The sequence below is a fragment of the Hermetia illucens genome, chromosome 2 (genome assembly GCF_905115235.1).
Source record: "Hermetia illucens chromosome 2, iHerIll2.2.curated.20191125, whole genome shotgun sequence".
Taxonomy (NCBI): Eukaryota; Metazoa; Arthropoda; class Insecta; order Diptera; family Stratiomyidae; genus Hermetia; species Hermetia illucens.
The window spans coordinates 137,982,465-138,010,089 of NC_051850.1; the positions used below are offsets into that span (position 1 = coordinate 137,982,465).

The 27,625-nt window shown below is 41.9% G+C and overlaps 3 protein-coding genes across 3 annotated transcripts; all 3 read left to right on the forward strand.

Annotated features, from left to right (window-relative positions):
- Positions 1–4,632: 4,632 nt before the first annotated feature.
- On the forward strand, positions 4,633–5,766 carry LOC119648313. Its single transcript, XM_038049993.1, has 2 exons — positions 4,633–4,847; positions 4,908–5,766. The coding sequence occupies exons 1-2, from the start codon at positions 4,830–4,832 to the stop codon at positions 5,190–5,192; spliced, it is 303 nt and encodes a 100-aa protein (XP_037905921.1). The 5' UTR covers positions 4,633–4,829; the 3' UTR covers positions 5,193–5,766.
- A 14,658-nt stretch (positions 5,767–20,424) lies between these two features.
- On the forward strand, positions 20,425–20,991 carry LOC119649682. The gene is made up of 2 exons (XM_038051943.1): positions 20,425–20,577; positions 20,635–20,991. Exons 1-2 carry the CDS (start codon positions 20,566–20,568, stop codon positions 20,905–20,907), a joined length of 285 nt encoding a protein of 94 aa, XP_037907871.1. The 5' UTR covers positions 20,425–20,565; the 3' UTR covers positions 20,908–20,991.
- A 654-nt stretch (positions 20,992–21,645) lies between these two features.
- Positions 21,646–27,066, forward strand: LOC119648574 (retinin-like). The gene is made up of 4 exons (XM_038050344.1): positions 21,646–21,763; positions 21,823–21,997; positions 26,485–26,531; positions 26,597–27,066. The coding sequence occupies exons 1-4, from the start codon at positions 21,752–21,754 to the stop codon at positions 27,011–27,013; spliced, it is 651 nt and encodes a 216-aa protein (XP_037906272.1). The 5' UTR covers positions 21,646–21,751; the 3' UTR covers positions 27,014–27,066.
- Positions 27,067–27,625: the final 559 nt, after the last annotated feature.

Here is a 27,625-nt window from a genome sequence, read left to right on the forward strand (position 1 = left end):
AGTCTCCAAAGACTTCCAGGCTAACCTGGTTGACGACCTATGTGATGGCGACACCACATCGGCTAAGCTAACCATAAAAAGTCAACAGCGAGATAAAGAGATACTATGGTGCTCTGCATATTTCCCCTACGACGCAGAAGACGTTCCCAATGGAACATTCATCAGAACTATCCAATATGCCAAAAGTAGAGGCATAGGGTAATAGCAGGATGTGATGTCAACGCTCACCACATATGCTGGGGAAGTTCGAACATCAATGCAAGAGGATCGTGACTACTGGAGTATCTAGTAGGAACCGATTTGCAGATCCTAAATGTGGGCATCGACATCACGGTGGCATCTCCTGACAATGCGGCTCTGATCGGAGAGTGGAGAGTATCAAACGATATCACACTCTCGGATCACAGACGCATTGATTTCGTTATGGGCATGGATCCACCTCCACCCACTCCATTTCGGAATCCGAGGAAGACAGATTGGGTAATGTGTCAAACAGAATTGAGTGCCCGAGTCACGATCCCTGGGAAGCGCATCAAATCTATTGCTGGAATTGAGAAGACAACCCAAATGATCACAACTAGCATGAGAGAAGCTTTCGAAGAAAGCTGTCCACTCAAGATGCCAAAGAAGGGTAAAACACCATGGTGGAACTGGGATTTGGCAAAACAGACAAGGATGCTCCTTAATCGTGCTCTGAAGAGTGAATCAAGCACTAGCTGGAATCGCTATAAAGAGGCACAGAAGGCTCTAAGGAAGAACATAAGATCATCTTGGAGTAGCTTTTGCGAAGAGACTAACTCTCTTGAGGCAACCTCAAAGCTGAAGCGGATTCTGGTCAAAGAACGTAGCCAGAAACTGGGTTATTTACGTTTACAGAATGGGAAGTACACAGAAAGCGATGAAGAAACGGCAAATCATTTGCTTGAATACACTTCCCAGGCAGCATCCAAAATCTAATCTCGGGGCCAACAGGTGCATCCAGCCCTCAACCGAGAGACTGGAATCTGGCATGCAAAATAGTGGGGGGGAAATGCGCATTTAACTCGTTCCATAGATACGAGTCTGCAGGTCCGTATGGAATCATCTACACATTCGGAATATATATCGTGCATTCCTAGCACACGCTTATATTCCAATTAAATGGCGGGATGTGAAGGTGTTGTTCATTCCCAAACCAGGAAAACCCACCTACACAGACGCAAAAAGCTTTCGACCGATCAGCCTAACGTCCCTTCTGCTAAAAGGACTAGAAAGACTAGTAGATCGGTTCATAAGCAATACACACATTCCTAAGTGGCCACTTCGCCATAGGCAACACGCCTACCAGAAAGGCAAATCCACGGAGACAGCACTCCATGAACTTACGGAAAAAATTGAAAAGGCGATGTCCAAAAAAAATAGGCCTTAGGCGCATTCATGGACATCGAAGGTGCCTTAAATTATGCCTCATTTGCGGCAATTTGTGATGCGGCAAGACAGCACGGAATCGAACCGCTGCTAATCAGCTGGATCCTCCACATGCTAGAGTGGAAAAAAATCCACATATCGGTCGGCCAGAAGTCTATTGAAGCTGGATGTCTCGGGGGCTGCCCGCAGGGAGGGGTTCTCTCTCCACTGTTATGGCTCTTGGTGATGGATACCCTGCTGTGGCTCCTGGAGGACAAAAAAGTCTTCGCGCAAGCATTTGCGGACGACCTAACCGTAATAATTACCGGCAAGTTTGCGGACACACTATGTGACCGCTTGAATGAAACTCTGCATGTAATCCACAGCTGATGCCTCCCCAATGGACTCACAGTAAACGCTAGGAAGACTGGACTAGTTATGTTCACTAGGAACGTCAGGTTGGGCAGCTATACGCTACCCACCTTAGCAGGGGCGGAAATCCAGCTGGCACAAACAGTCAAGTACTTAGGAGTACATTTCGGCTCCAAGTTAACGTAGAAGCATCATATCCAGGAACAATATCAAAAGTCCTGCAGATTGCTCTGGTGCTGTAGGAATGCGATAGGTAAGACCTAGGGACTTTCACCTAAACGGATATACTGGATGTATATATCCATAATAAAACCCATTTTGATGTATGCATGCATCGTCTTGTGGCCAAGACTGAACTTTGCTAACAGCAGGAAGCTGCTAACGCAGATTCAAAGACTTGGTTGCCTAAGTATTACTGGAGCAATGAGTACTATGCCGACTGCGGCACTTGAAGCTATTCTAAATTTACCCCCCATTCACTTGGAGGTGAAACGGAAAGCGGCCAACGACGCATATAAGCTCGATACCATTGGGGCATGGAAAGGCGGCCAATCCAACAGGCATGCGTCTATCTGGAAATTCTTTAGAAAACATCTGGTAGCCCTGATGCCGACCGATCATATGGTTTCCAGATTCGTCTTTGAAAAGACATACACTGTCGTAATCACCGAAAGAGACTTAATAATCTTCACCGACGGGTCAGTCATGGAGGATGGATCGGGTGCAGGGGTGTTCTCGGAGAATCCGATTATAGAACTGGCTGACCCCTCGGAAAAATGACGACCATATTCCAGACGGAGATATATGCCATTTCATTGGCAGCAGAAGAATGTCTGCGACAAAAATGGGGGGGTCGCACCATTCGAATCTGTTCCGACAGTCGGGCGGCATTATCAGCGCTAAATGGCAGCAACATATCAAGCCAGTTGGTGTGGAGTTGTCATCAGGTGCTTCTGAAACTTGGCCGACTGAACGAAACATTCCTAATGTGGGTGCTGGGGTACTCTAACATCGCCGGTAATGAGGAGGCTGACAGACTGGCTCGCCGAGAGTCTGGATCCACAATGGTAGGGCCAGAACCAGCTCTTGGAATCCGACCATCTACTGTCAAGTCTACTCTGAAGGGTGAAATTGCAAGGATTCACGCAACCGAGTGGAGAAATTTGGACTCTTACCGGCAAGCGAAAATCCTTGTGAAGGAGTCTAGAGCCACTAGAGCGGCATTTTTGTTGTCCTTTAAGAAGTGGGACATGAAAACCCTAGTAGGGCTTTTGACGGGAAACTGCTCCTTAAACTACCACATGGAAAAGATTGGGGTGGTGGTTTCGGCTGTGTGCAGCCAATGTGAGGAGGAGGAGGAGACGGCCCTGCCCTTTTTATGCAGCTGCCCGGCATCCTCAGATCTCAGACGAAGACACGTTGGCAAGGTTTTCTTCAATGAAGTATGTGCACACTCTCTGCCTCTTGAGAATGTTCTCAGATTCGCTAAAGCCTCCGAACACCGTAGGCGGGAAGCCATTTAATAGGCAACTTGCGGGGATAGTACAATGGGCCTAATAATGGCCTGAGTGCTCGGAGCTGCGGCTCCCCCCCAGTTAACTAAACTAAACTAAACTTCTTCTTCACCAATGAACATTTTTGATAAATGCTCACCTACAAAAATATCTCAAATTCTCGTCTCAAGTCCTTACACGTCCAGAGTTGAACTAATGATTTTGCGGCATGGCGGTACGTGGATGGTGTATTAACCGGGTACATTGCAGGCTCTTCTGGTATAACCAACAAGCCGAACAGTAAGTTTATGGTGGGCTTTAAAAATGCATGTTGACGAGTGGTTGGGTGCAGCTGCATTAACTTTCAGGCGGACTTAAATGACCACAATTCGCCAATTTCTACAAAATGAAGTAGCGATCGGCCCTCGTTGTTGTTTGTTTGTTGCTGGATGGCTCAGGTCATGATTCCCCAACCTTAGAATTCATTATACTCTTCCAAAAATTATCTAACTTTCCTTTGCATACCTAATAATGTTCGAATGATGTTTTTTTGCTAAACTAGTCTCCAAATCGGATAAGAGTGCTCAGTCAACATCGTAATGATAACCCCACAGTCCGAGCTAGTATACTCGTAGAATTTAGGCAAGGTACCGGAATTTCCCAGCATTTCAACTATTGGGAGCATGGTTTCCTCTTGTCATCTGTAGATATCATTTCAAAACAGATCTGCAGCTAACCCAATCGTTAAACATAAATCATCGTTATTATTCTCAATTATCCACTTTTTCCGAGAATAAGTCATTTCCATAGAGCCAAGCATTCACTACATATAGAAAGCGCCCAATTAACTACTGTTTTTCTGGCTTACCTTCCTATTGCTTTGAAATTTTGCCTTTTCTCTAAGAGATATTAAGCAGCAAGTATGGAACATAAAAACTTGAAATTTACATAAATTCTTCCTAACGTATGTATTTAAATGCCCACATACGTTCACATGAGAAGCTCTAGACGTCGTCACGGTTTCAAGCAGGTACTTCAATATTAAGATTTTAATGAAAAAATTCATTCCTGTGGTAGAAGCTCAACAGCACATTCACTGATTATTGGCTCTTAGTTTAACCCTTATTTTCAACGCTTTTCAACGACAGCAATATAAATGATTTTCTTGAGAAAACACAGCTAAGTCAAATCTAAGTCATAGTCAAAATAAGAAGCTACGTATGAACGAATTTCTGTGATATTAAGGCGGTTTTATGATGACTGCATTTAGTGTCTAGATCTCCATTCTAGAAGTTGTTCGTAAAAGAATACGAATGACATTCAAGAGTTAAGTTCAAACAAGTATTCATTAGGTTGAATATAGGTGGATGTGAGTGCAAAAACCCCAGGGATTTCCTTATATTGTCACTGATTTCAACTCTCTCATATGAAAAATATGAAAAAAGAATATTCGAAGGCTGTGTTAATGTAAGCCTGAAGAAAACATTAAAACTTAAGCTCAAAATATATGTAAACAGCTTCAAATATATCTGAAATAAGAACCAGTTTGGCGAATCGGCGAAAGATTCAGTTTTAAACATGACTTCATTAAAGATGGTAAGTAAAATTTTATACGCTTAATCAAAGTGAGTTATAATATAACCTATTCAATCGTAGATATTCTTCTTCCTTGCCTTCTTCATCCTTGCCGAAGGAGCTAAGTACAGCTATAAACAATCGAAAACACGAGCCTTGCTCGTTCCAAGAGGCACAACCATAAAGAAGTTCCAGCAGAAGCCATCGAATTCCTTTGATGGCTTATCAGCAGATAGACCGCCCAAAATCAGTTTTGATAGTAAGAAGTCGGTTAAACTATTCACACCAGCCATTAACGGAGCTCTGCCAGAAGATCTGAATAGACAGAAATCAGTTAAACAACTATTCATCCCTGCACGAAATTAATCTAACAGTGCGTAACTACGTATATAATATTCCTTACTAACTATATAATTATTGTGATATCAAACTAACCCATATCAAGTGAGTGAAAAAGTTTTCAATGAAAAGTGTTCTGTGACTTGAATATTATCTTTTTCCTTCAGCGGAAGAAAATTAACATTTTTTCAGCATGAAACTAGTTTAGCGATTCGAGTGTTTTGTTGTTTAAATTATAATCAATTAACAGTTCCAAATTCTAAATGATATTAATTTAATGCTAGGTGGATAACCGCCAACTAAATTAGATTTCAGTTCTCGAAAATAAGAAAACAAGTCCAAAGTGAGGCGGGCTTGGATATCTACGCAACTCCCCCGTCTGCTTTTTTTTGTATCAACGTTGATTCAAGATGCACTTTTAAATCCGCTTGTAGCTATTTTGATGTAATACATCGTTGATTTTGAAATTGTAATTTTATCTCATAAAATATTCACGATTTTTAATTTTTCCTTTTCTGTAAATTAGAATAAAATATTTTGTTTATTTTGATAATTGCAGTTTTTTCTTTTCAAATAAAACTGATCCTTTTTTAATCCGGAACCTTTGCTTTTAATTGCAAACAAGTCGGGAAACTGGAAGCTAGACGCTTAAGGTATACAAGATTTTGTATTTCTCTATTAAATATTCAACTGTGGCCTATCTTTTAGAGATCCATTTACGCAAATAATATTTAGTCAACCTTACACTTCACCCTGAGAGTTCAATATTTGAAGAAGTTAACCTACAACAGATACAAACTAGTTGGAATACCGAAAGCTGGCGCTTCGAGTATAAAGGTTTTATGTTCATCTTAAGGGGGTCATCCCGTGTCAAAGCCGTTTTTTTTCGCTTTCTTTAGAAATTGTTTGTGAAGAACTGGATAAAGATACAAATACAAATTTTTCACCATAGATTTATTAATATCTTCAGCGTGCATAGTAATTTTTCGAACCCGATCGCATAGTTCATTGTTAAAATACAGAGCAATTTATACACCCATTTCCAAAAAAGGTGTTTTATGCTGCCACGCTAGAGGGCGCTACGATCATCTTAAAGAAAAAAAAGTCAATGGCATTTTAACGTCAAAACTTAACTACAGTCCGCAAACTAGGATTATTATAGTAAAAGCCCAATTTTTAGCGCCGTTTTAAAATTTTTTTTTTGTAAATTAGTGTATTTTTTTACGCCTTTTTTAATTAATAAAAAAAACTACTGAATGAGTCGCAATTATCCTAGTTTGCAAATTTTCCCATTCGGCTAAAAACCCATAATATTCCATCATAACTACAAGAAATATGTACGTATTGCAGACGTAGATATTATGCTCACGCTAAACAAACAAACATTGCCTATTACCGAATACTGTATTCTACATGCATTGTATATAAATTGATCCTACACCCATTTTCGATATACTACTGGATAAAAGCATGCATGTATATATATATTGAATACCGCGTATATTGAATTAGGCACTACCCCAAAGTTTCATTTACATATACATATAAATGTATACATATGTTTTTCTCGAGTAATTGATATTGATATACAGGGTGCGGCAGCATAACTTCCTTTTTAAGGTTTTGTGTGAAACAAAACCTTATTAGAATCGATTCGATGTCTGTCTATCCGTCTGTCTGTCTGTCTGTCTGTCTGTCTGTCTGTCTGTCTTTTTTTTTTTTTTTTTTTTTTTCCCCGATGGAAGGTGGAAAGCTTCAAAAGCTACCGCAGGCTCCTGCCACACGGTTATGTGGGACTCTTACCCACTAAAACCACCTCCTTCTCCTTCCACTCTCCCCGCGGGACTCCCATTTGGTATTACGTCGCGGGGCTGGATCAGAATTTATTCTGCGCTCATGTCAACATTCGTGTTCCTCTCGCGTTCATTCTTTCGGATGACTTCCTCCTGCCTAAGCTTCTTTCCGATGGCTGTAGTAACTTTTTCAACTTCGGTCCATATCCCCTTGGCTTTCACCATAAGCTCCATAATATTTTCGGGTGTAAAGTGCTCCCCGGTTGTAGCTTCTAATGTAGCCCTTTGGGTTTCGAATCTGGGGCAGTGAAAAAAGACGTGTTCCGCGTCCTCTGGAATGTTTGCACACTGTGGGCAATATGGCGAATCATCACGCCCAAATCGATACAGATATGCTCGATAGCCTCCGTGTCCGCTCAAGAATTGAGTTAGGTCGAAACCTACTTCGCCGTGAGGTCGTTCGATCCATTTCCGGATATCCCATATGATTCTGTGAGTCCAACGGCCTTTTTCTGACTCGTCCCACTTCTCTTGCCATTCTGCGACAGTTTCACCTCGTGCGAACTGTCGCCGACGGGCAGGAGATTCTCCGGTGAGGTACGTTCGATCGTAAAGTCGTTGTGTTTCTTTCGCCAGAATCTCAATCGGGATCATTCCTGCTATCACGCAAGCTGCTTCATTAGAAATTGTTCTGTAAGCGCAACATGTTCGGAGTACACTTATGCGATACGCAGCTCCAATCTTTTTCTTATTTATTGTATTTTCCAGTGCATCTGCCCATACTGGGGCTGCATACAGTAGGATCGAACTGACCACCCTTGAAATAAGGAGTCGACGGCTCGGCCTTGGGCCACCTATATTTGGTAGCATTCTCGCAATCAGCGCTCCGATGTTATATGCCTTGGTTGCTGCACCCTCCACATGCAATCTGAAATTCAACCTCTGGTCAATCATTACACCTAAGTGCTTAAGTGCAGGCTTGGAATAAATTGTTTGCGTTCCAACTTTGATCTTCATGGAAGTGCACTTTCTCCGCTTGGTAATAAGTACTACTTCCGTCTTATGCTCTGCGAGCTGTAGACCAGCATTCTTTAACCAGGATTTAATCTCATAGACTGCTTCATTTGCATAGAGCTCGGCTTCCTCGAGAAGGCGTGCAACAACCGTCACACCAATATCGTCCGCGAAACCAATGGAAGCCACACCAGTAGGAAGGTCTAGGGTCAGTACCCCGTTATACATAATAATCCACAAGAGTGGCCCTAGGACAGACCCTTGTGGAACTCCGCATGTCGTTTGGTAGGATTTCATTCCTTCATCTGACTCGCAGCACAGAGTCCTATCGATTAGGAAGTCGGCAACAATACGCACCAGGTACTTCGCCACGCCTAAGTTCATTAGGGACTCAAGTATCTTGCTCCATCTAGCGGAATTGAAGGCATTCTTCACATCAAGTGTAATCACTGCACAACATTTGCCCTCGTCAAGTGCGGTCTTAGCTGTGTTAGCTACTAGGACAAGTGCATCGGTTGTAGACCTCCCCTTTCGAAAACCGAACTGATTTTCGGAGAGACCGCCATCCTTTTCGGCAATTCGAATTAATCTGTTATAGATTACTCGTTCGAATAGTTTACCAGTATTATTAAGAAGGCATATCGGCCTGTAGGACGAAGCTTCACCCAAAGGTTTGTTTGGCTTGGGGACTAGAATTAATTTCTGCTTCTTCCATTGTGTAGGAAATACTCCTTCTTTAAGGCATGTGGTGAACGCCTCGGCAAACATATTTGGAGCTATTTTTACTGCTGCCTTCAGAGCTTTATTGGGGACGCTATCCAAGCCAGGTGCTTTGTTTCCAACAATTTTATCCGCAGCTTCGAGGACCTCCTTTTCGCTTACCATTGGAACTTCGGCGGTGTCTATCTCGACAGTGGGAAGGTCAGCGGTACTCACATTCTGCGGGAAAAGATCCGTTACTATCTCATCAAGCAGAGTAGGGGAAGAGATCGGTGGGGAGCGTTTGCCTTTAACTTTCGATATTACGGTTTTATAGGCGCCACCCCAGGGGTTCGTATCAGCTTCATTACACAGTCGCTTAAAGTGTTCGCTTTTACTTTTCATGATGGCCACATGTAGTTTCTTCCGAGCGTTTTTATATTCTTCATGTAATTGCTCGTATCCAGATCGGTTTCTATTTCGCTGACTGCGCCTTCTGGCCTTGAGGCAGGCCTTGCGGCATTCTCCGATTTCAGAATTCCACCAAAAGTTCGGAGCTCGCTTCTGTGATACAACATACCTTGGCATGGATGCGTCACATGCTCGTCGCAACTTTTCGCCAATCTGCAGAGCTTTATTTTCTGCGCTTCCTTCAAGCGCTGTATTTTGCTGCAGAACCTCTCCGAAAATCTCCTCGTCAAACCTATTAGCTGCCCACCTTTCAGCTCTCGTCCGAGACCGTTTCAATCGTTTTCCATGTCTGATTTCAAAAATGATGGCCTGGTGGTCGCTATGTGTATATTCGTCACTGACATACCACTGCAGATCCTTAGCTAAAACATCGCTAACAAAAGTGACATCTATCACGGACCCCATTTCTCTCTTACGAAAAGTGTTCACGCATCCAGTGTTAGCCACTACAAGATTCAGACGAGAAAGAGCTTCGAGTAATATTCGTCCTCTTGCGTTCGTTTCTCGGCTGCCCCATTCGTCAGCCCATGCGTTGAAATCTCCAGCCACTATCTTAGGACTATGGTTTTGTGCGTCTGTTGCTAACCTCTCCACCAAAGAATGGAACTCCTCTGTCGTAAGGCTTGGAGCCGCATAACAGCTGTAAATAGATATTCCGCCTATTTTTGCTCTAGTGAAGCCATTCTCGAGGATCTTGGTGGTTCCTTCTATGGCCCGATTTCCGCATGTCCATATCGCTGCCTTTCCGCTCTTATCCGCGACCCATACTCCACTGTCTAGGTTTTTGTACTGCTCGCAGATAATAGCAACGTCGATTTTGTCTGTCTGTCTGTCTGTCTGTCTGTCTGTCTGTCACACCCGATTTATTCGGAAACGACTGAACCGATTGTCACGAAAATTGGTAGGAGTATGTAATCTGCCGTTCCCTTTACATGCAGCAACTGACGCCATTTTGTGTTAAGTTTAAGGGGGGGCTCCCCATACATGTGAAAGGAGGGTGCAAAATGTTTTTTCATAAAATGTGGCCATGTGGGGTATCAAATGAAAGGTCTCAATTAGTACTTTTCGAAACTGGTTCAATATTTGATATTGGGTGAAACATAGGGGAGTGAGGGCTCAAAATATGACCCCCAAAAAGTGTAACAGGTCTCGTTCTCAGAACCTATCCAACCGAAAAATCTGAAAAAAATCTCAATAGTGCATCTCTACGAAATCTAGGCCTCAAAATATATCCCGTTCCGATATCTGCACAAATAAAGTTAATAATAGTATATTTCCACATTTTAGAAATTTACCCGGCAACCCCCCTTATATTCATCCCAGAAGTACAAAATTTGACATGCGTAAAGAACATAGTGCATAAGCTAGTCAAGTTTGAAGAAAATCCAACTATTATTGACAAAGTTATAGGGGGTAAAACTTTACCATTTTTTGTGAATTTCGGGCACTCTTCATGCATGACTGCATGACATCATCATCACATATCAATTCGTCAATACCACAACCAAATGAGTTCTTATGAATGGGGTCCCAAAGAATTATTTTGTTTTAGTTTTTTAGTCATTTGTATATGAATATCAACTGTGTATGTAGGTACATAGTATATGCGTGCTAATGAACTTTGTGGGTAGTGCCTATTCAGATAGATATAAGAAGTAAATCGGAAATATGGGTACGATCAATTTATATACGTGCATATATGTGTACGGTATTCGGAAATAGGCAGGTTGTTTGTTTAGGGTCAGCGTAATATCTATGGCTGTAATATGTACGTATGTCTCGTAGTTTGGAAAAATATGAAGCAATATGTTGGGTTTATAGCTATATACGGATAGAAAAATGTGCGTTGAAATTTCTTACATAAGATGAACACAAAACCTTTATACCCGAAGCGCGAGCTTCCGGTATTCCGACTTGTTTAAAATACGCGCCACTCAGTTAGTTGATGTCATAGCGGAGCGCTGGTGGTCTCGTTCAAGAGGGGATACTGTAAAGTTTTGTCCCGACATGGTTCAGTCGCCATCATGTGTTGGAATAGTGAGGAGCGTGCCTTTGCCGTTGAGATTTACTTTTCAAGCGGATGTTCGGTTATTGCAACACAGCATGCATTTCGAAGTCGCTTTAATTTAGCCCCGTTGGCTCCCGTCCCAGACTGCAAATCAATTGTTACATGGGTCACTACATTCAGACAAACTGCAAGTGCGACAAAAGGAAGAACTGGAGTCCCTCGGCCCGTTAGATCACCTGAGAACATTGAAGCAGTGAGAGCGTGAATGTTGCGATCGCCACGGCGTTCTGCGCGCAAACACGCATCTGCCCTTGGACTATCCGATCGTTCTGTGAGAAGAATTCTTCGTGATGATCTTCATTTTCATTCCTATAAGATGGCGATAGTGCAGGAACTTTCAGAACGTGACTTCAATTCTCGGATGAACGCGTGTAAGCTTCTTCTTGATGTCGTTCCCGAGGGTGCTATTGTTTTTTTTAGCGATGAAGCCCATTTTCATTTGTCATTGGTCATTGGTCGGTTAACAAACAAAACATGCGCTACTGGGCTGACACCAACCCTCGAGAATTGCATCAAAAGCCTTTGCATTCACCCAAAGCCACAGTGTGGTGTGCAATTTCCCCAGCTGGAATTATTAGTCCCTGGTTTTTTGAGGAAAATGAGGTTACAGTGACAGTGAATTCGGACCGGTATGTAAACAGGCTACAGAATTTTTTTTTCCCACGGCTAGAAAATTTGGATTTGGGGGACACTTGGTTCCAACAAGACGGTGCAACAGCACACACTTCAAGAGCATCGATGGCTGTTTTGAGGGAACACTTTCCAGACCGCCTTATCTCAATTAGAGGTGATTTGGAATGGCCGGCACGCTCTCCCGATCTGTCCCCTTGTGATTTTTTTCTATGGGGTTTTTTGAAATCCCGTGTTTATGTGAACCGTCCAAGAACCCTATAAGATTTGAAGACCAACATCCGAGAAGAAATTGCCAACATAACACCTGCTATGCTAACAAGAGTCATGACAAATGCGAGAAATCGGTTTACGCAATGTATGGAGAATGGGGGACGTCACCTAACAGATTTGATCTTCAAAACAATGTAAATAAAAACTTTAGACATGTACCTATATTATAAAAAATAAATAAATATTTTCCGATGCATACAATAGTTTTTATTGAGTTTTGAAAAAAGGAAGTTATGCTGCCGCACCCTGTATGTATTATTAAAAAACTAAAACGAAATTTTTCCCTCCGACCCTCTTCATATGAGCTCACTCAGTTGTGGTATTGACGAATTTATATGTTACAATGACGTCATATACGTTTTAGAATGCACGAAAGTTCCTTCCGAAAGTTATGTCTTATGCTATCCCCTATTTTGTACTTCCAGGATGCACTTAAGGGGGGTTTCCGGAAAAATTTTTAAAATATGCTAATATACTATTATTAGGTTGCTGCATATGAAATGGCCGGTTTGTCAATCAAGTGAAATTAGTTGCGATTTTTCTGTATCAAACCACCACTAGTTGGCGCTGTTGTTGTCGGATAATGAAGTATAAATAACCTTACATTTAATCGAGGAGTAATTTCAGTTTTGACCATCGTTGTGATAACAGTGAATGAAAAGGAAAAAAGGATGGAAAACAGCCAAAAACGTATACTTTTTCTGTATGAGTTCAAACTCGGTCATAAAGCAGCGGAGGCGACCAGGAACATTAACAGCGCATTTGGAGTTGTAACGGTAAGCGAACGAACACGGCGGTGGTTCGAAATATTAGGGTCAGGCGACGTAAACCTTCAAAGTGAGCCACATGGACATCCAGGACCATTGATTGATAACGACGAGCTGCGTGTGTTAGGCGAATCCGACACACGCCAGTCGGTGAGAGACATTGCAAAGAAACTAGGCGCACACTATTCGACAGTTTCCTGGCACTTGCAATAACTTGGAAAGGTGAAAAAGCTCGACAAATGGGTACCGCAAGCCCTTACGGAGCAGAACATGGCGCTTCGAATAGACATTTGCAGTTCTTTACTCTCCCGCAAAAGAAGCAACCCCTTTTTGCACGGAATAGTGACATGTGAGGAAAAGTGCATATTATACGACAATCGTCGCCGATCAGCACAATGGCTAGATGCTGATGAGCCACCGAAGCATATGCCGAAACCGAGCCCACATCCGAAGAAGGTAATGGTGACTGTTTGGTGGTCTACAGCTGGAATTATCCACTGTTCTTTTTGGCACCTGGAGAAACGATAAATGCGCAGAAATACTGTGCCCAACTCGAAGAAATGCACCAAAAATTGAGTATTCAACGGCCGAGATTGGTCAACAGAGATGGTGTGATACTCCTTCACGACAACGCACGACCTCATGTATCCGGAACAACGGTTCAAAAGTCGAACGAATTGCAGGATTAGACTCTGCCTCATTCACCGGACCTTTCGCCAACCGACTACCACTTTTTTAAGCATTTGGATCATTTTTTGGCGGAAAAACAATTTAGGAACGAAGAGGGTGTCAAAATTGCTTCGACGAATTTATCAACACCCGATAGTTGGACTTCTACGAAACTGGCATACATGCTCTTGAATCTCGTTGGGAAAAGTATTTTGAATCGACTGGCACGTATTTTGATTAAATAAATAAATTTTTGTAAGCTTTACAGTCGTTTTAAATTTTAGTACCAAAACAGCCATTTCATTTGCAACAACCTAATATTAACTTTATTTGTGCCGATATCAGAATGGGATGTATTTTGAGGCTTAGATTTCGTTTAGATACACCACTGTGATTTTGTCTGATTCAAGTTCAGAGAACGAGACCTGATACATTTTTTAAGGGTCATATTATGAGCCCTCACTCCTCTTCATTTCACCCGATATTAAATAAAGGACCAGTTTCGACCCCACATGCCTATGATCTGTGGAAAAGAATGCTGCACCCCCTTTCGCTATATGCACTCTCCTCCCCCCCCCTTTAAGCTTTAAGCTTCGTAAGGCAGGGTGGATGAATCTTTTAAATATCTGCGCAGCGTTGCACAAGCTAAATGTCATGCTGGGGAATTCAAAGAGTCCGAAAAGTGCGCAAATAGCCGTTTTCGGTATGCCTTCTGGGAGCTACAGGGAGTTCAGGAAACGTCTTGGTCAGATGCAAGGTCATGAAAACGAGGCAGTCTATCAATGAATGCGGAAAGATATAGATGAGTGAATAAGTCGGGCATTCATACGCCACAAAGCCTCTATTCGCTGTTTGGCTTTGGGACCATATGGAGTGGTGATGACCATAAGCCATCGGAATGTCTACAAATACCTTGTTCCTTTCTTTGCAACAGCTAGCTTCTGAGGCGATAGGGGACACTCCTTTGAGAAGATCGCAGAGGGTAGTGTCGATGTGGTGTTGCACATCGTGATTAACCGACTTGGAAAAGCTACTCTCACTAGTGATATTGTGATATTTTCGGAGGAGTACGAGAGTTCAACGGTGTCGTTGAAAATAATCCGAACAGTGTCGTTTGTGCAGGCGGAAATTTTTCCTGATGACTGCGGGGTCCATCAACAGCCCATAATGACACTGAGGGTCTGCGCTGAGGGAATGCGAATGCTAATGAGAGCCAAAACGAATCGCCATGTAAACGTGCGACGCAATCCGTGACTCACATCTACCTGCCTGTAGCTGTAAGTGCGGATGGGAAAGGAGTTCCCGGCAGCTAGTCACAAGTTTTCTGGTATTAAGGTGTTTGGAAGGGGCACAACGAGAACCGACACCTCCGCGACCGTGTCGACCTAAAAGCAACGTTTGTCCAAATGGTCGAGAATTGTAAAGCGACGTGATACTGCATTTTGTGTAGCCGTCGCCAAAGCACCCAGGAAGTCTTATTTTCAGCCGTATTGAAATTGCATCCGGTGGTATATTTAATGATTTGAGCTCCGAATTTACGGTGGTACCAGCAAATTTTCGGGGCGCTGTGTACTCCGGGGTGCGACTAGCCGAACGCGCTTTTCGGAAAGCAGCGTGATTAAAGCGCGTGACGTCTGTTGTAATGCCTGCGAGAGCAAATTGTGCTTCCAATTGGCGGAACCACGTCACCGGGGGAGAGCGGGAGGCACGGTGATTACGAATGCTGCCACAAGGGGATCGTGGCTCTCCCCGTTTTATCTTCTCGAGACATACCACGTTGCGAACACCAACAGGACGACCGAAGCGGAGATCGAGAAAAAAGAAAAAAAGCAATGCAACAACGCCCCGGCCGAAACAACGAAACCAATGCAGCCACACAGAAAACGACCAGAGCGAAGACCGGAGGGGAACTTTCATACCTTGAAAAACCTCTCGCTTTTATTAATTTGGGTTACTAAACATCTTAAGTTCTTATTCTAAGATTTGAATTGAATGTGAATTAAATACAATATCAAAAGCAAAACAAAACAAAACAAGTCGGAAAACCGGAATTAGACGCTTCAGGTATGAAAGATTTTGTGTATTTCTTTAGTAAAGAGATTTGAGTGTACGTTTGCCCCATTAGCATGTAGCACGTAAAATATGCATATACTATGTGAAAATATCCACCTTCAAGTGATATTGATATTCATAGTCTTGAATTTGCAGAGGAGCGACAGTTTTGACCTAGTATAACTTTGTTAGTAATAGTGCAATTTTCCCCAAATTTGGCAGAATCATGCTCTATACTGTAACCTACATTGCTGCATTGTGATTCTAGGGTGAACTTAAGGGGGCCTTTCGTTTCAATTACTGAAAATTATAGTAATTTACTATTATTAACTTTATTTGAACGGATATCGGTATGGAGGGTATTTCGGAGTCTAAGAGCCGTATAGTGGCAGCCCCCTGATTTTTTTAAGATTTTTCGGTTGGATAATTGCTGAGAATGGGTTCGTTAAAAAAATGACCACTTTCAACCCTCTGCATTCCCCACCTTTTCAAGAAAAGTCAAAACTAAGACCGGCTTCGAAAAGTACTAACCGAGACCTTGAATTTGATACCCCACATGATTATATTTAATGAAAAAAAAAATTTACACTCCCGTTTTGCATGTATGGGGACCCCCCCTTAAATTCGTCGTAAAAGGATGTAACTCACTATATGCGTGAGCGTTCACAGTTCCCACCCTTCTACCAAATTTGGTGTCAATCGCTTTAACCGTCTCCGAGAAAAATGCGTGTGACGGACAGACAGACAGACAGTAAACCGATTTTAATAAGGTTTTGTGTTTACACAAAACCTTAAAAATTATTGGATGCTGTGGCACTGCCCCCAAAATTAAAACTTGCGGATGCATGCTGAGGCTGCTCTCCTGCTACTCCTCCAAAACTGAATGGAGTTATTTGTTTGATACAGGTTGGGTGGCGCTTAACACTGCATTCAAAGGGAATAGTCCTGATGGTGCCGTCGATGCCGGTTGAAGTTAATTCAGTTGAGAGTATTGTGAAAGTTGTGGTACTACTCCATAAAGAGGAATTAATTACCGTTGCGATTACGCACAATCCGTATGCTTCCTAGGCCTAAGCAAACGTAGAGTTTTCCGATGGACTGGGGAATTAAAATCACAATGCGGGTCGGGTTGGCTCGCGCAAACAATGCAAAAATGAAGCCGAACCCTCGTTACAGTGTCTCAGTACGGAAAGCTTAAGAGCTCTATTCGGTATGCAATCCAGACCCGAAACTTTTTTATTCCCTATTTTACCGCAGATCTCCAGCTGCTCATCTCTGGGGATTGCGGTATTGTCGTCACATTTCGAGGTCGATAGAAGTTTTCAGTGTCCTTCACTTGCTGGGAGAATAACTCCTGGTTGATTTTTAATAAGAGAGTAGGGTAAGTGATTTACGGAGATGAACGGCCTCTGCATCGTCCCATCACAATTCTATAAGCGGGTTTACGTCCGCTTCCGAACAGAGCTCCTTAAAGCATTCCTTCTTGCTCCATTGTATAGCAAGCTTGACTTTTCCCACTGATCGTTTCTGCCCACCGCCCTCTGAGCCGCTCTTATGGCTCGATGGCAGGCTGATCAAAGGCTGGCCAGGTCACTATTCCATCAGAAATTTGGTCTTCTACTGGGGAATAAACGCCTCTAAGGTATGGACGCATCACATGTTTTGTCGATACATTGGACCACAACTCTTTCCCTGGAAGCGCCTGTACTCCTTGCTGATGCACCAGGATATACCACGTGCCAGCGTAGGGCTGACAAAAGTTAGCACTACCATTGAGGCAGAAGTTATCTCTATCCTTCCCGAAAGGTGCTTACATCACCTGCGTTGGCAAGAACTAAGTCTAACTGCGCCAAAGCATCCAATAGATTGAATTAAATGAATGAAATCACCGGCAATCACCTTTAGACTACGTACACTTGCGTTGGGAACAAGAATGTCAAGCATCTCATCGAATTCGGACAATGTCAGACTTGGTGGGCCTAACTGCTGTACATGTATTCCACGTTGATTTCCGCACACACAAAAACTGTTAGCTGTCTGACTCGCCATATCTTATATGGCTTGTCGAGCGTATGCTCATATCGCTGCTCCACAACTCGAACCTGTAACCCATACACACCCGTGACCATTTCTATAGGGTTCGATAATGATGGCAATTTTCACCTTAGATTCGCAAGTGGAGTGAAGATCAAGTCAATTGTGACCGATCAGAGTGCTAATTTTACAGGAGAGGTGTTTAAGTCACTTTGCAAGTTGCTAAATATATATAAATTGCAGACAACCGCATACCATCTACAGGCTAACGCGTGGAAAGGCAGCGTTGCATCCTAGGAAATTATCTGCGCTGCTCGTGAACGATAAGTCCCGGGATTTGGATAAGTACCTGACCACGGTAGTTTTTGTGTATAACAATACTCCGCATAAAAACTTGCTTTTTCAATTCAATTTTGACTTGTTGACACTGATGAAGGGAAGTCTTGACTTGTTAGCACTGATGAAGGGGACTAGTGGTTCCCAAAATATCGGTATTTGCAAGGCTAATAAATAACACTAGCGAATAGAAAAAGCAAGTTTTTCTAAATAATTTAATCGCTAGAAATACCGCGTAATTACGCTCGAATACTCCGCATTTAGGCCTTTCTTTGGCATCGTAGAAGAAATTTCGGGTCGAATAAGCCTAAGCCGGTATACGAGTATAATGATGAGGTATACTACCAATTGTTGCGCCAGACCAGACGTCGTTTAAAATAGCGAGGGTCTCCCTCTGGGATGAGCCAAAGTGGTTTTTAAAAAATACTATGAAAGGTCATTGAGTCCTGTGAGGTTGCATGTGGGGATGAGGTGATTCTCAGGGATACTCAATGGACGAGTAAGTTAAATTTGGTCTACTGGGGGTCATTTAAGATGGTGCAAGAGGATTCACCGAAAAATGTGACCATCCTCATTAAAAAATAATTAATCGTTGGAAAGACCGCATAATTACACTCAGGAAAACCATCATAGCACCATTTATTAGGAAACGTAAGTTTAATCACCTGAGAGCCATAAGTTTACGTAGCATGGATGTGAAACGAGAAACAGAGGCCAAACATTTAGACTAGACTAGAATTAATCTGGAAGACACATGTCGGAAACACTGATGACATGCAGGTCCATAGCAGGAAAAAATGGAGTTGCATCCCAAAGATACTACTTTGGATACACACTGCCATAGTAAGGCCAACGACTACCTATAAGTCGGTAATCTGGGCAGAAAGAACTAAACTCAGCACAACAGGCAGAAGTTACACAACCTTCAAAAACTGACTTACGTGTGTATCAGTGGGGCAAAGACATGCCAAACGTCATCTCTCGAGGTCGTTCTATGATTAACCCCTCTCCATATAGATGCAGGCAAGAAAGAGGATCTGCAGGATGGTCGAGAGTATCAGTGAGCCGGGAAGCTGCTTAAATCGAAGGAAGATTGATATTCGTTCTAGGAGGTACCAAGAATTATTTATACCAAGGGATAACATGACAACGAAGTTTCGCTTCGATAATAAGTTTGAAACACGTTGGAATAACAGGGCAAATTGTGAAAACGTGGCTGCGATACACAGACTAAACCAGCAACTGATTACTTGATACAGTAACGGATCCCTAACAACAACGGAAGCGGGCGCTGGAGCTATTGGTCGAAGGTACTTGGAATCAATGTGTAGGCACACTAGTATATTCCAGGCGGAAATATGCGCCCTGCGCAGATGTGCCTCCCGCAACCTCCAAAAAAACTTTAGGGGGGAGAACTTTGCTATTATGACCGACAAGGCAAGCGGCGATCAAGGCACTTAGGTCTAAGCAGGTGAATTTTAAACTGGTATTTTAAACTGAATACACTCGGCTCGCACAATAAGGTCCTAGCTCTGGCTTCCAGGCCATGTTGGGTTGGAAGGCAATGAGGCGGCGGACGAATTGGCCAAGAAGGGAGTATTCTATGGAATCGGAAAGAGGTTAGGCTATGACATTAAAAATGAATGATTGAGCTATACTGGGCAAGGCTACCAGGAATAATGAAGTCCGGGTTGCTTATGAGGAGATACGAACCCAAATGCACAAAGGACTATTTAAACCATATAAAAAAAAACCTCCAGATTATGGTGGGAATACTCACTGGCCACTGCCGACTAAACTATCAACTGGGGAACCTGGCGATATCTACGGACACTGCCTGCAGATTCTGCGCGGAGTTTGTTGTTGTCGGACAGTATCAAAGTACAAAGTAGGTCGCGACCCCTGGGAGGATACTTAATACCATAGGCCAAATTGAAATATTTGGAAATAGGGAACATATTAAAATTCCTGACGATTATAAGCTTGCTTGCTACTATAGTTAATAGGAACACTATTCCCAGCAAAAGGGGCACACTAGTTCTTTAAGGATGCAGTGCGACTTCCCTTAATAGAATAATAATAATCTAAACTATCCCAGTACTAATTTTCTTCTTTAAAAAATATAGAAAAAATTGCCCGCGGTCAACTAATTTTGTTGGTAAAAAACTATAACAACAATACATATTAATAAAAAAATTCGGTCCACTTTCTGTATACATTAGAATGATATTTCAATTTATTGAAGGTTAGTTTACCATTTGGAACTTTTACATATACTACAAAGTGTAACAACAAAGTTAATTTACTTCCTTCTATCTATAATTTGAATAAACTTAAACTTACCAAATACAACACAGCAAATCAACTGCCAACTTCAAAACTAATTTTAGTTGAAGGTCTTCAATTTTTTTGCCAAGCCGTAAAAGTCTACATGTAAATTACATGTAAATGGATCATCAAAGCCCGTTATACCTTTAAAGGGTTTGATTGAATCGCGCATAACTAAATCTGTATAAAAAGGGCGACAGATATTATCCAAGCATCAGTTTCGAAGATTCATTATCGTTACTAAAAGACAACCAAATCTTATCAAAATGTTCAAATTGGTAAGATGTTTTTTAACTCTTTAAATTCTTCTTTAAAATAATTTTTATTTACTACAGATTGTTCTTACCACTTTGTGTGCACTTGCTGCTGCCAAGCCTGGGCTTATCTCACCACTTTGGGGAGGTATTCATGCTCCAATACTTGCTCCTGGCATCATCCATGATCCTTTGGCAATTGCTGCACCTTTGAGCCTAGCTCCATCCCCAATCATTGCTGCCCATTCACCAATTATTGCTGCCCCAGCTCCTCTCATCAGCCATGCTCCAATTATTACTGCTCATGCACCACTTTCAGCAGCTATCCACCATCCACTTTTGATTAAGAAATAAAAGTGTAAATGGTTTGGTTGGAACGGCTAGGAAATGACGATGTATTATCATATTGTGGAAAATAGAATATTGTGCAAGGAAAAATGTCTCTTATTTATGTGCTTATTAATAATCCCAAACAAATGACGGGTAGGCGTTTCAGTTGCCACCATTCAAATAAACTAATTGAAGTTATAGCTCCAGAGCGAGCAAAAAACGAATCCATTTCACAGGTAACATCCATAAACTAATTTATATGATCAGATATGTACATCAACCTGACGCATTGAAACAAATTTCTTTTCCTTTCGCCGTATCTTCAATCAAGCATATTAAACAGAAATCTTCAGGGATATATCTATTATTGTATTTAGGTCTCAAATTAATATATGAACATACCCTAACCGTCTAATTTCTCACTATATTATTAATGGTAAAAAGATCAACTACGATGAATACCTAAAATAGTGCGACCTTGATTTATCTGACGGATTACCAGTAGCTAATTATCCTATTTGCATAACTATTTGTCAGGTCACATTTTTGATATGTAAATCAATTCCACACTTTACTAGATTTTGAACCAGATTTCTTACAAATGGACATTAATTTAGATTTTTCGACACTAACTCAATATCGACGTAGTCATTTGTATCTCATCAGATAAATTACTTAATTTATCATTCAAGAAAAAAAATTACATAACACCCAAGTTTCACCTTCTTGAAGGACGAGCAACAGGATCCATTTTTTCATGTACATTAATACTGCAACTAGACTTTATCAAGATTTATATAAATGAATACTTTACTCGCCGCAATCACAGTAAACTTTCAAACTTAAGTTGACCATCAACAAGTCCAGAATGTTCAAATTGGTAAAAAGTTTGATGGTTAAATATTGAATAATTTGGTGAATTTTACTTTTATTTTTTAGATCGCACTCTTTGCAATGTTGGCCCTTGCTGCCGCTGCCCCGGTCATCGTTTCAGGTCCCCTTGCTTACGGTGCTACCGTTGCAACACCTATTGCTTCCGTCTCATCAGTTGTACCTGTTGTAGGAGGCTATCACGCCCCAGTTGTAAGCAGTGCTCTGCCATCCTTCTACTCATTTTATTGATAAAAATTTAAATTGTTCTGCCTCAATTTAAATGTTTTCGACTCAACAAATGAATTTTTAATAAACGTGAATTGCATGAAATTTGGTTTAAAAGAAACAATCAAATCAAATTGAACTTACAAACCTACATAGTTTGGAAATGAAGCAAATTCCAGAAATATCGCTAAATTGCCTAAGGCCCACAGCTTCACCCAATCAGGCCTTTTGTTATACCCACTGTACCATCACCTAGAATCACCCATCCAGCGGTGATAGTTTAGGAAACAGTATATCGTTTAAAGTCAGCGTCCCGTGTTCTTTCACAATGATTTTCGCGACAGGAATTAAAATAACACTGTTCGGTTGCAACCCCATCCTTCAGAACAATTTCGACATTGGATAGATACCAAATGCTGGCCTGATCCAACCATTGTAGAGTTAGCCCCTAGGTGAACCAGTCTACTAGCGTCCACATTATCAGCGGGGTTCGAGTACCCTGGCATTCAACGAGCAAGTAATGGCGACTCCTCACTGATTGGTTTAATATTGTTTTACTACTTAGTATTGATAACTCTGCCTGAATGTCGGAACATATTCAAATGGAGAGACCCCGCCATTTTTCTGAGGCTAATATCTCCGCCTGGCATATGGTTTCTTCGGGAAGTCGGGCCAGTTCCTTATTTTAGCTTCGCAGGAACTTGCGCATTTGAGTTACCTCATAGCGGAAGAGTAGCGTCGTTTTGTGAAATATCGGTCTACTGCTTCAAACTTTCTGGAGTTTATCAACTTCGTTGCTAAATACCCTAGAGTATGGGGGAAGATGCGCGCTATTTACACCGACTTTTCAAAAAACTTTGATGCCATTAACTACAATATTCTATTTCCCCTCCTGAATCATCTCATGGTTTTCCTTCCACCTATCAACCATTCCTGCGGAGTTTCCGTTTATGGTTACACATCCTGTTTCTTCTGTCCATCCTAGGGAGTTCTACAAGGCTCCACAGTACGCTCCCTACTATTCCTACTTTGTATTAACGACCTATCTTCAACCTTAAATTATTTGCTTCTCTGTGATCTCTACAGCAATCCAACCTAGATACTCTGGCGCGTTAGTGTGCGGTGAACAACTTGACAACACATGTCAACAATCGCCGCTCGATATACAACTCGCTTAAACCTTTCCACACATCCTTTTCCTACTCTACTTCGTTTCAATTCGACGTTCGTTGATATTTTCTATCGCGCTTCCAACATGTCTGATTTTATTCTACATTCTCTTTCGATTTTACCTTCAATACTTTTTAATCCTCTCCTGGGAAAAATACTCGAATATTGCTTGGTAATTTAGTCCCCCTTCCGCAACTGTGTCTGTCGCGCAATTGTGCGATATGTAACACAAATTCACACTTTTCGTTTTCTTCAAAACAATTTTGCCCATGTGGACTATCCTTCATGACTTCGCACTTTCAATGCTCTTGTCTGCAACATTATCGAATCTTCCTTAATATACACGCTCTATAACTAGTCGATGGACTGCTCTGCACCTCAGATATTCTATTCCTCATATCATCCCCTTGGAATACATAGTGTACACGTTGATCCCAAGCTCAGATAAAGGAGGAGGTTTTGAGACAGTACTACCCTTGCTGAAATTGAAACAAAATGCTGAAGCCAGAGAAAGAAAAGTATAATTGGAGTTATGCTAAATCCTATCGATCCTACCTATGAAAAACCAGCAAGATTTCTTTTTATATGGACGGTGTTCAGACGTAGGCAAATTAGTTCTACCCATACAAATCCATCTCTGCGTACCAAATATCAGTTCTCCCGTGAGACCTGTGGGGCCATCTTCTTGCAAATCAACCCAACGTTGAAACAGCGTGAGGCCAGTAAAATAAATTCTGGTGATGTGGAATTACCTATCTTGATAAACAATTAATCAATCTAGATAATTGCCGAAACTCAACGTCACGCCAACGTACACAGGATATCGAACGCGAACCACCAGCGACCGGCGCCGGTAGACTATGTACTTCGGATATATTTTAATGTAAGAATTTACTTACCCTCATCATCATCAACCGCACAATAACCGGTATCCGGTCTAGGCCTGCATTAGTTAGGAACTCCTGACATCCCGGGTTTGCGACAATGTCCACCAGCTATCTGACGTTCTGACCTACGCCTTCGCGTCATCTCAGGAAGGGTCTATCTCGTCTAATTTTTCCACCATAGACTTTCCGAGCAGGATCATCCTCACCTATACGGATTAAGTGACCTGCCCACCACAACCTATTGAGCCGGATTTTAACCACAACCTGGCGGTAATGCTCACTCATAGATTTCGTCGCTTTGTAGGGTTCGAAATCAACCATCCTGATGTACTCATGTACTGCTCTCGAACGCGGCCAAAAGTTCACAATTTTTGTACAGTAAGAACTTTGACCCTATGGTGAGACGTTTCGAGCGAAACAGGTTTTGTAAACTGAAATAAGCTCCACTGTCAGCCAACAACCATGCGCAGATTTCATTGTCATAGCTGTTATCGATTGTGATTTTCGACCCCAGGAGGAGGAGAAATTTTCAACGGTGTTAAAGTTGTAGTCGCCTACCTTTATCGTTTTCGTTTGACCATTGCGATTTGATGTTGTTCGTTCATTGGGTTTTGGCACAGACGTTGCCACCATGTAGACTGTCCATCTCGGGCCAGTAATTGGGAGGACTTGAAGAGGATGGCGCCGCCCGCATTTACGTCTGCATCGCGAATTACTTTCTCCAGGGCCAGGTTGAAGAGGACGCATGATAGGGCATCCCCTTGTATTAGACCGTTGTTGATGTCGAATGGTCTCGAGAGTAATCCTGCTGATTGTATTAGGCTGAGCCTAATCAGTCTTCTCAATTTAGCCGGGATACCGAATTCTCTCATGGCCGTGTACAGTGTTACCCTGACATAGGTGGTTTTAAAGTCGATGAAAAGATGGTACAACTGATATTCATATTTCAAGAGTTTTTCCATCGCTTACCGCAGGGAGAAATGGGAGACTATTGCTGACTTGCCTGGAGTGAAGCCAAAATGTTCTGGGCGTATTAGGCTATCCGACCTAGTAAGATAGCGGAGAATATCTTATAGATGGTATTCAGCAACGTAATACCTCCATAACTGCTGCGCTACAAGATATCCCCCATTTCCATGTACGGGACAGATAAGGCCTCATTGCCAGTCCTCATGCATTAATTCGCTGTCCCATGTCTTGAGCATCAGTTGATGAGCCGCAAAATCGACCGTAATGTCTTTTGCGCTGTTACTATCAATGGTCTTGAGTACTGGCTAACTACAAAAAGCATTGCTTGCTGCCTCGCGCTAATAGAGGCGAAAATATTGCGTTGGATCAGCGGCATTATCAGCACTTTCGGAATGTTTACATCCACGATCGATGTGGCAATAAGCCCATCGTGCAGAAGTTTCGAAAGAACCATCCTAAATGGTATGGTCATGTGATTTGCGAACTAGCCTGAATATATATCAATGGGGAAGGACGTACAGTCCCCGGAAATAGCAATTTCATGATACATTAGATGGTAATTTGAGAGCCTCTCGAATCCACCCTGGCCAAGCAATTCGCCAGTCTTTGTTCAATATCACCTTCATTTACAGTGTACTGGTTCCTAGTAGAATCCTTGCAATGTTGAGTGATCTTTTAATTTTAATTATTAGCATTCTAAAAGCGTTGCTATTTCGATCGTTATTCAGTTCTTTTGTCCTTATGCCTCTCTGTTAGTCTGAGCCTCTCAGGCACTTTTCTTCTTTTCATAACTGAATATTGTCATTTTCATACAACGCTGGGGATTTTAATAAGCCATTATGCATTTCCATACTAGTATATATGTGCAATAATGAAATGGAACAGAATATTTTTTAGTTAATTTGATAGGGAGTCAAAGTCATAGTAGTTTTTATTAAAGTCGATGCCAATCGCTTTCTTTTATTTATGGCTACAAAGCTTCACTTGAACTGCTTCTTTTCCCTGCTTCTGAAAGGGAATTCTACTTCAGCCGGGCAAGCATTTTTAAGTCTGAATACTCCATTTTCGAAAAAAAATGTCACATGCTGCCTTAATGAAGCATTCAATTGAAACCTTCACACTTAAATTAACTACATTCGGCAAATTGTTTCTCTTTATCATTAAACAATCGCATTACAAATCAGCTACCGCGTTGGCTTTTTTAGAAAATAATCTTACGTTTTTATTAACTGTATTCGTAGCAAAAAGTAATTTCCGATCTCCAACGGCTAGCATTCGCTTTGAGCGAACTACGGCCGCGTAAAAAATCAAGTAGCGTGTACTCCATCGAGCTATGAGAACAATGTTCACGGCCACCAAACCGCGACTACAAGAAGCCATTAGACTTCTCACTTGGAAGAGTTCCAACTTAGTATATTTGAACTTTGTATAAATACCATGGAACCTCAGCAGTAAATTATCAGTACTGAAATTACAGCACAGACCAAAAGAAGCAATCAAAAATCATCCAAAATGTTCAAATTGGTAAATTTCAAATAAACAGCAAATTTGCTCAAGAACAATTAATTCAATATTGCTTCCAATTACAGGTGGTGTTGTCCGCTCTTGTAGCTGTTGCCTTTGCCCGTCCAGGATACGTTAGCCATTTGGATACTCCATTAGTGTATGACGCTCTCCCAGCTCACCATCAGGAATACGTTGAAATCCAGGAACCCACTGTCGCTAAAGTAGGAGCTATCGTCGAAAGTGTACCATCTGCAGTATCGCACCAAAGCTCAACAGTTGTCCACAGCAAGGCTCACGTAGTGACTCCAATTTTGGCTCATGGTGTTAAAACCCACCATATTCCTCTTGTAAAGTCCTACGAAACTGCTCACATTACCCCTATTGTTGACGCCTATGATACCGCTCATATCGCTCCTGTTCTAAGCTCATATGGAGGTGCTCATTATGCAGCTGATGCCTATGGTTACGATGCTGATGATCACTACCATCACCACTATTAGAGTCGGGAATAAGTACTGTGATATAAATTGTGAATAAAAGTTTTAGACGAGAATTTATAATTTTTCTAATTTGAAACGACAAGGGACGAACCCCTATCTCCCCCTATTGACATTTGCATACTCTGAAAAAGTGACATCAACCATTAAATCTTTTTTGAACTAAATATATAGTATATAAGTACGCCGTACTCAATAGTAAAAAGCAGGATTCGAAAAGCACAGTGAAGTGTAACTAACCGGGATTTGTATTGGTAGATTTCATGAAATATCCAGGAGTCGACAATTGTCATATAGTTCTGAGGGCACAACTTTAATTCTGAACGAAAGTGAGGCGATACCCTTAGCCGTAAGGCCAGTGAGCATCGCTGTGCCGTTTCAAAAAATCTCCAGGATATTGGTCACACGCAGCTCGACTATCCAGGATAGAAAAATATGGTAGGTTCTGCTACCTATACCTATGATCGAACATGCCTCATTCCTTCCGAATTTGCATGCAAGATATGTAAAAGATAACTGGCAAATTATATCGAACAACACAGCTGGTGGACCTCGGTGCAAAACCGGGATGTCTGGAGTTCCTTATTAAGGCAGGCCTAGACCGGATACCGGTTG

Coding starts and splice junctions, on each gene's coding strand:
- LOC119648574 (XM_038050344.1), top strand. Junction 21,998..26,484: donor TCTGCCATCCTTCTACTCAT/TTTATTGATAAA, acceptor CTGAAATTACAG/CACAGACCAAAAGAAGCAAT. Junction 26,532..26,596: donor CATCCAAAATGTTCAAATTG/GTAAATTTCAAA, acceptor TTCCAATTACAG/GTGGTGTTGTCCGCTCTTGT.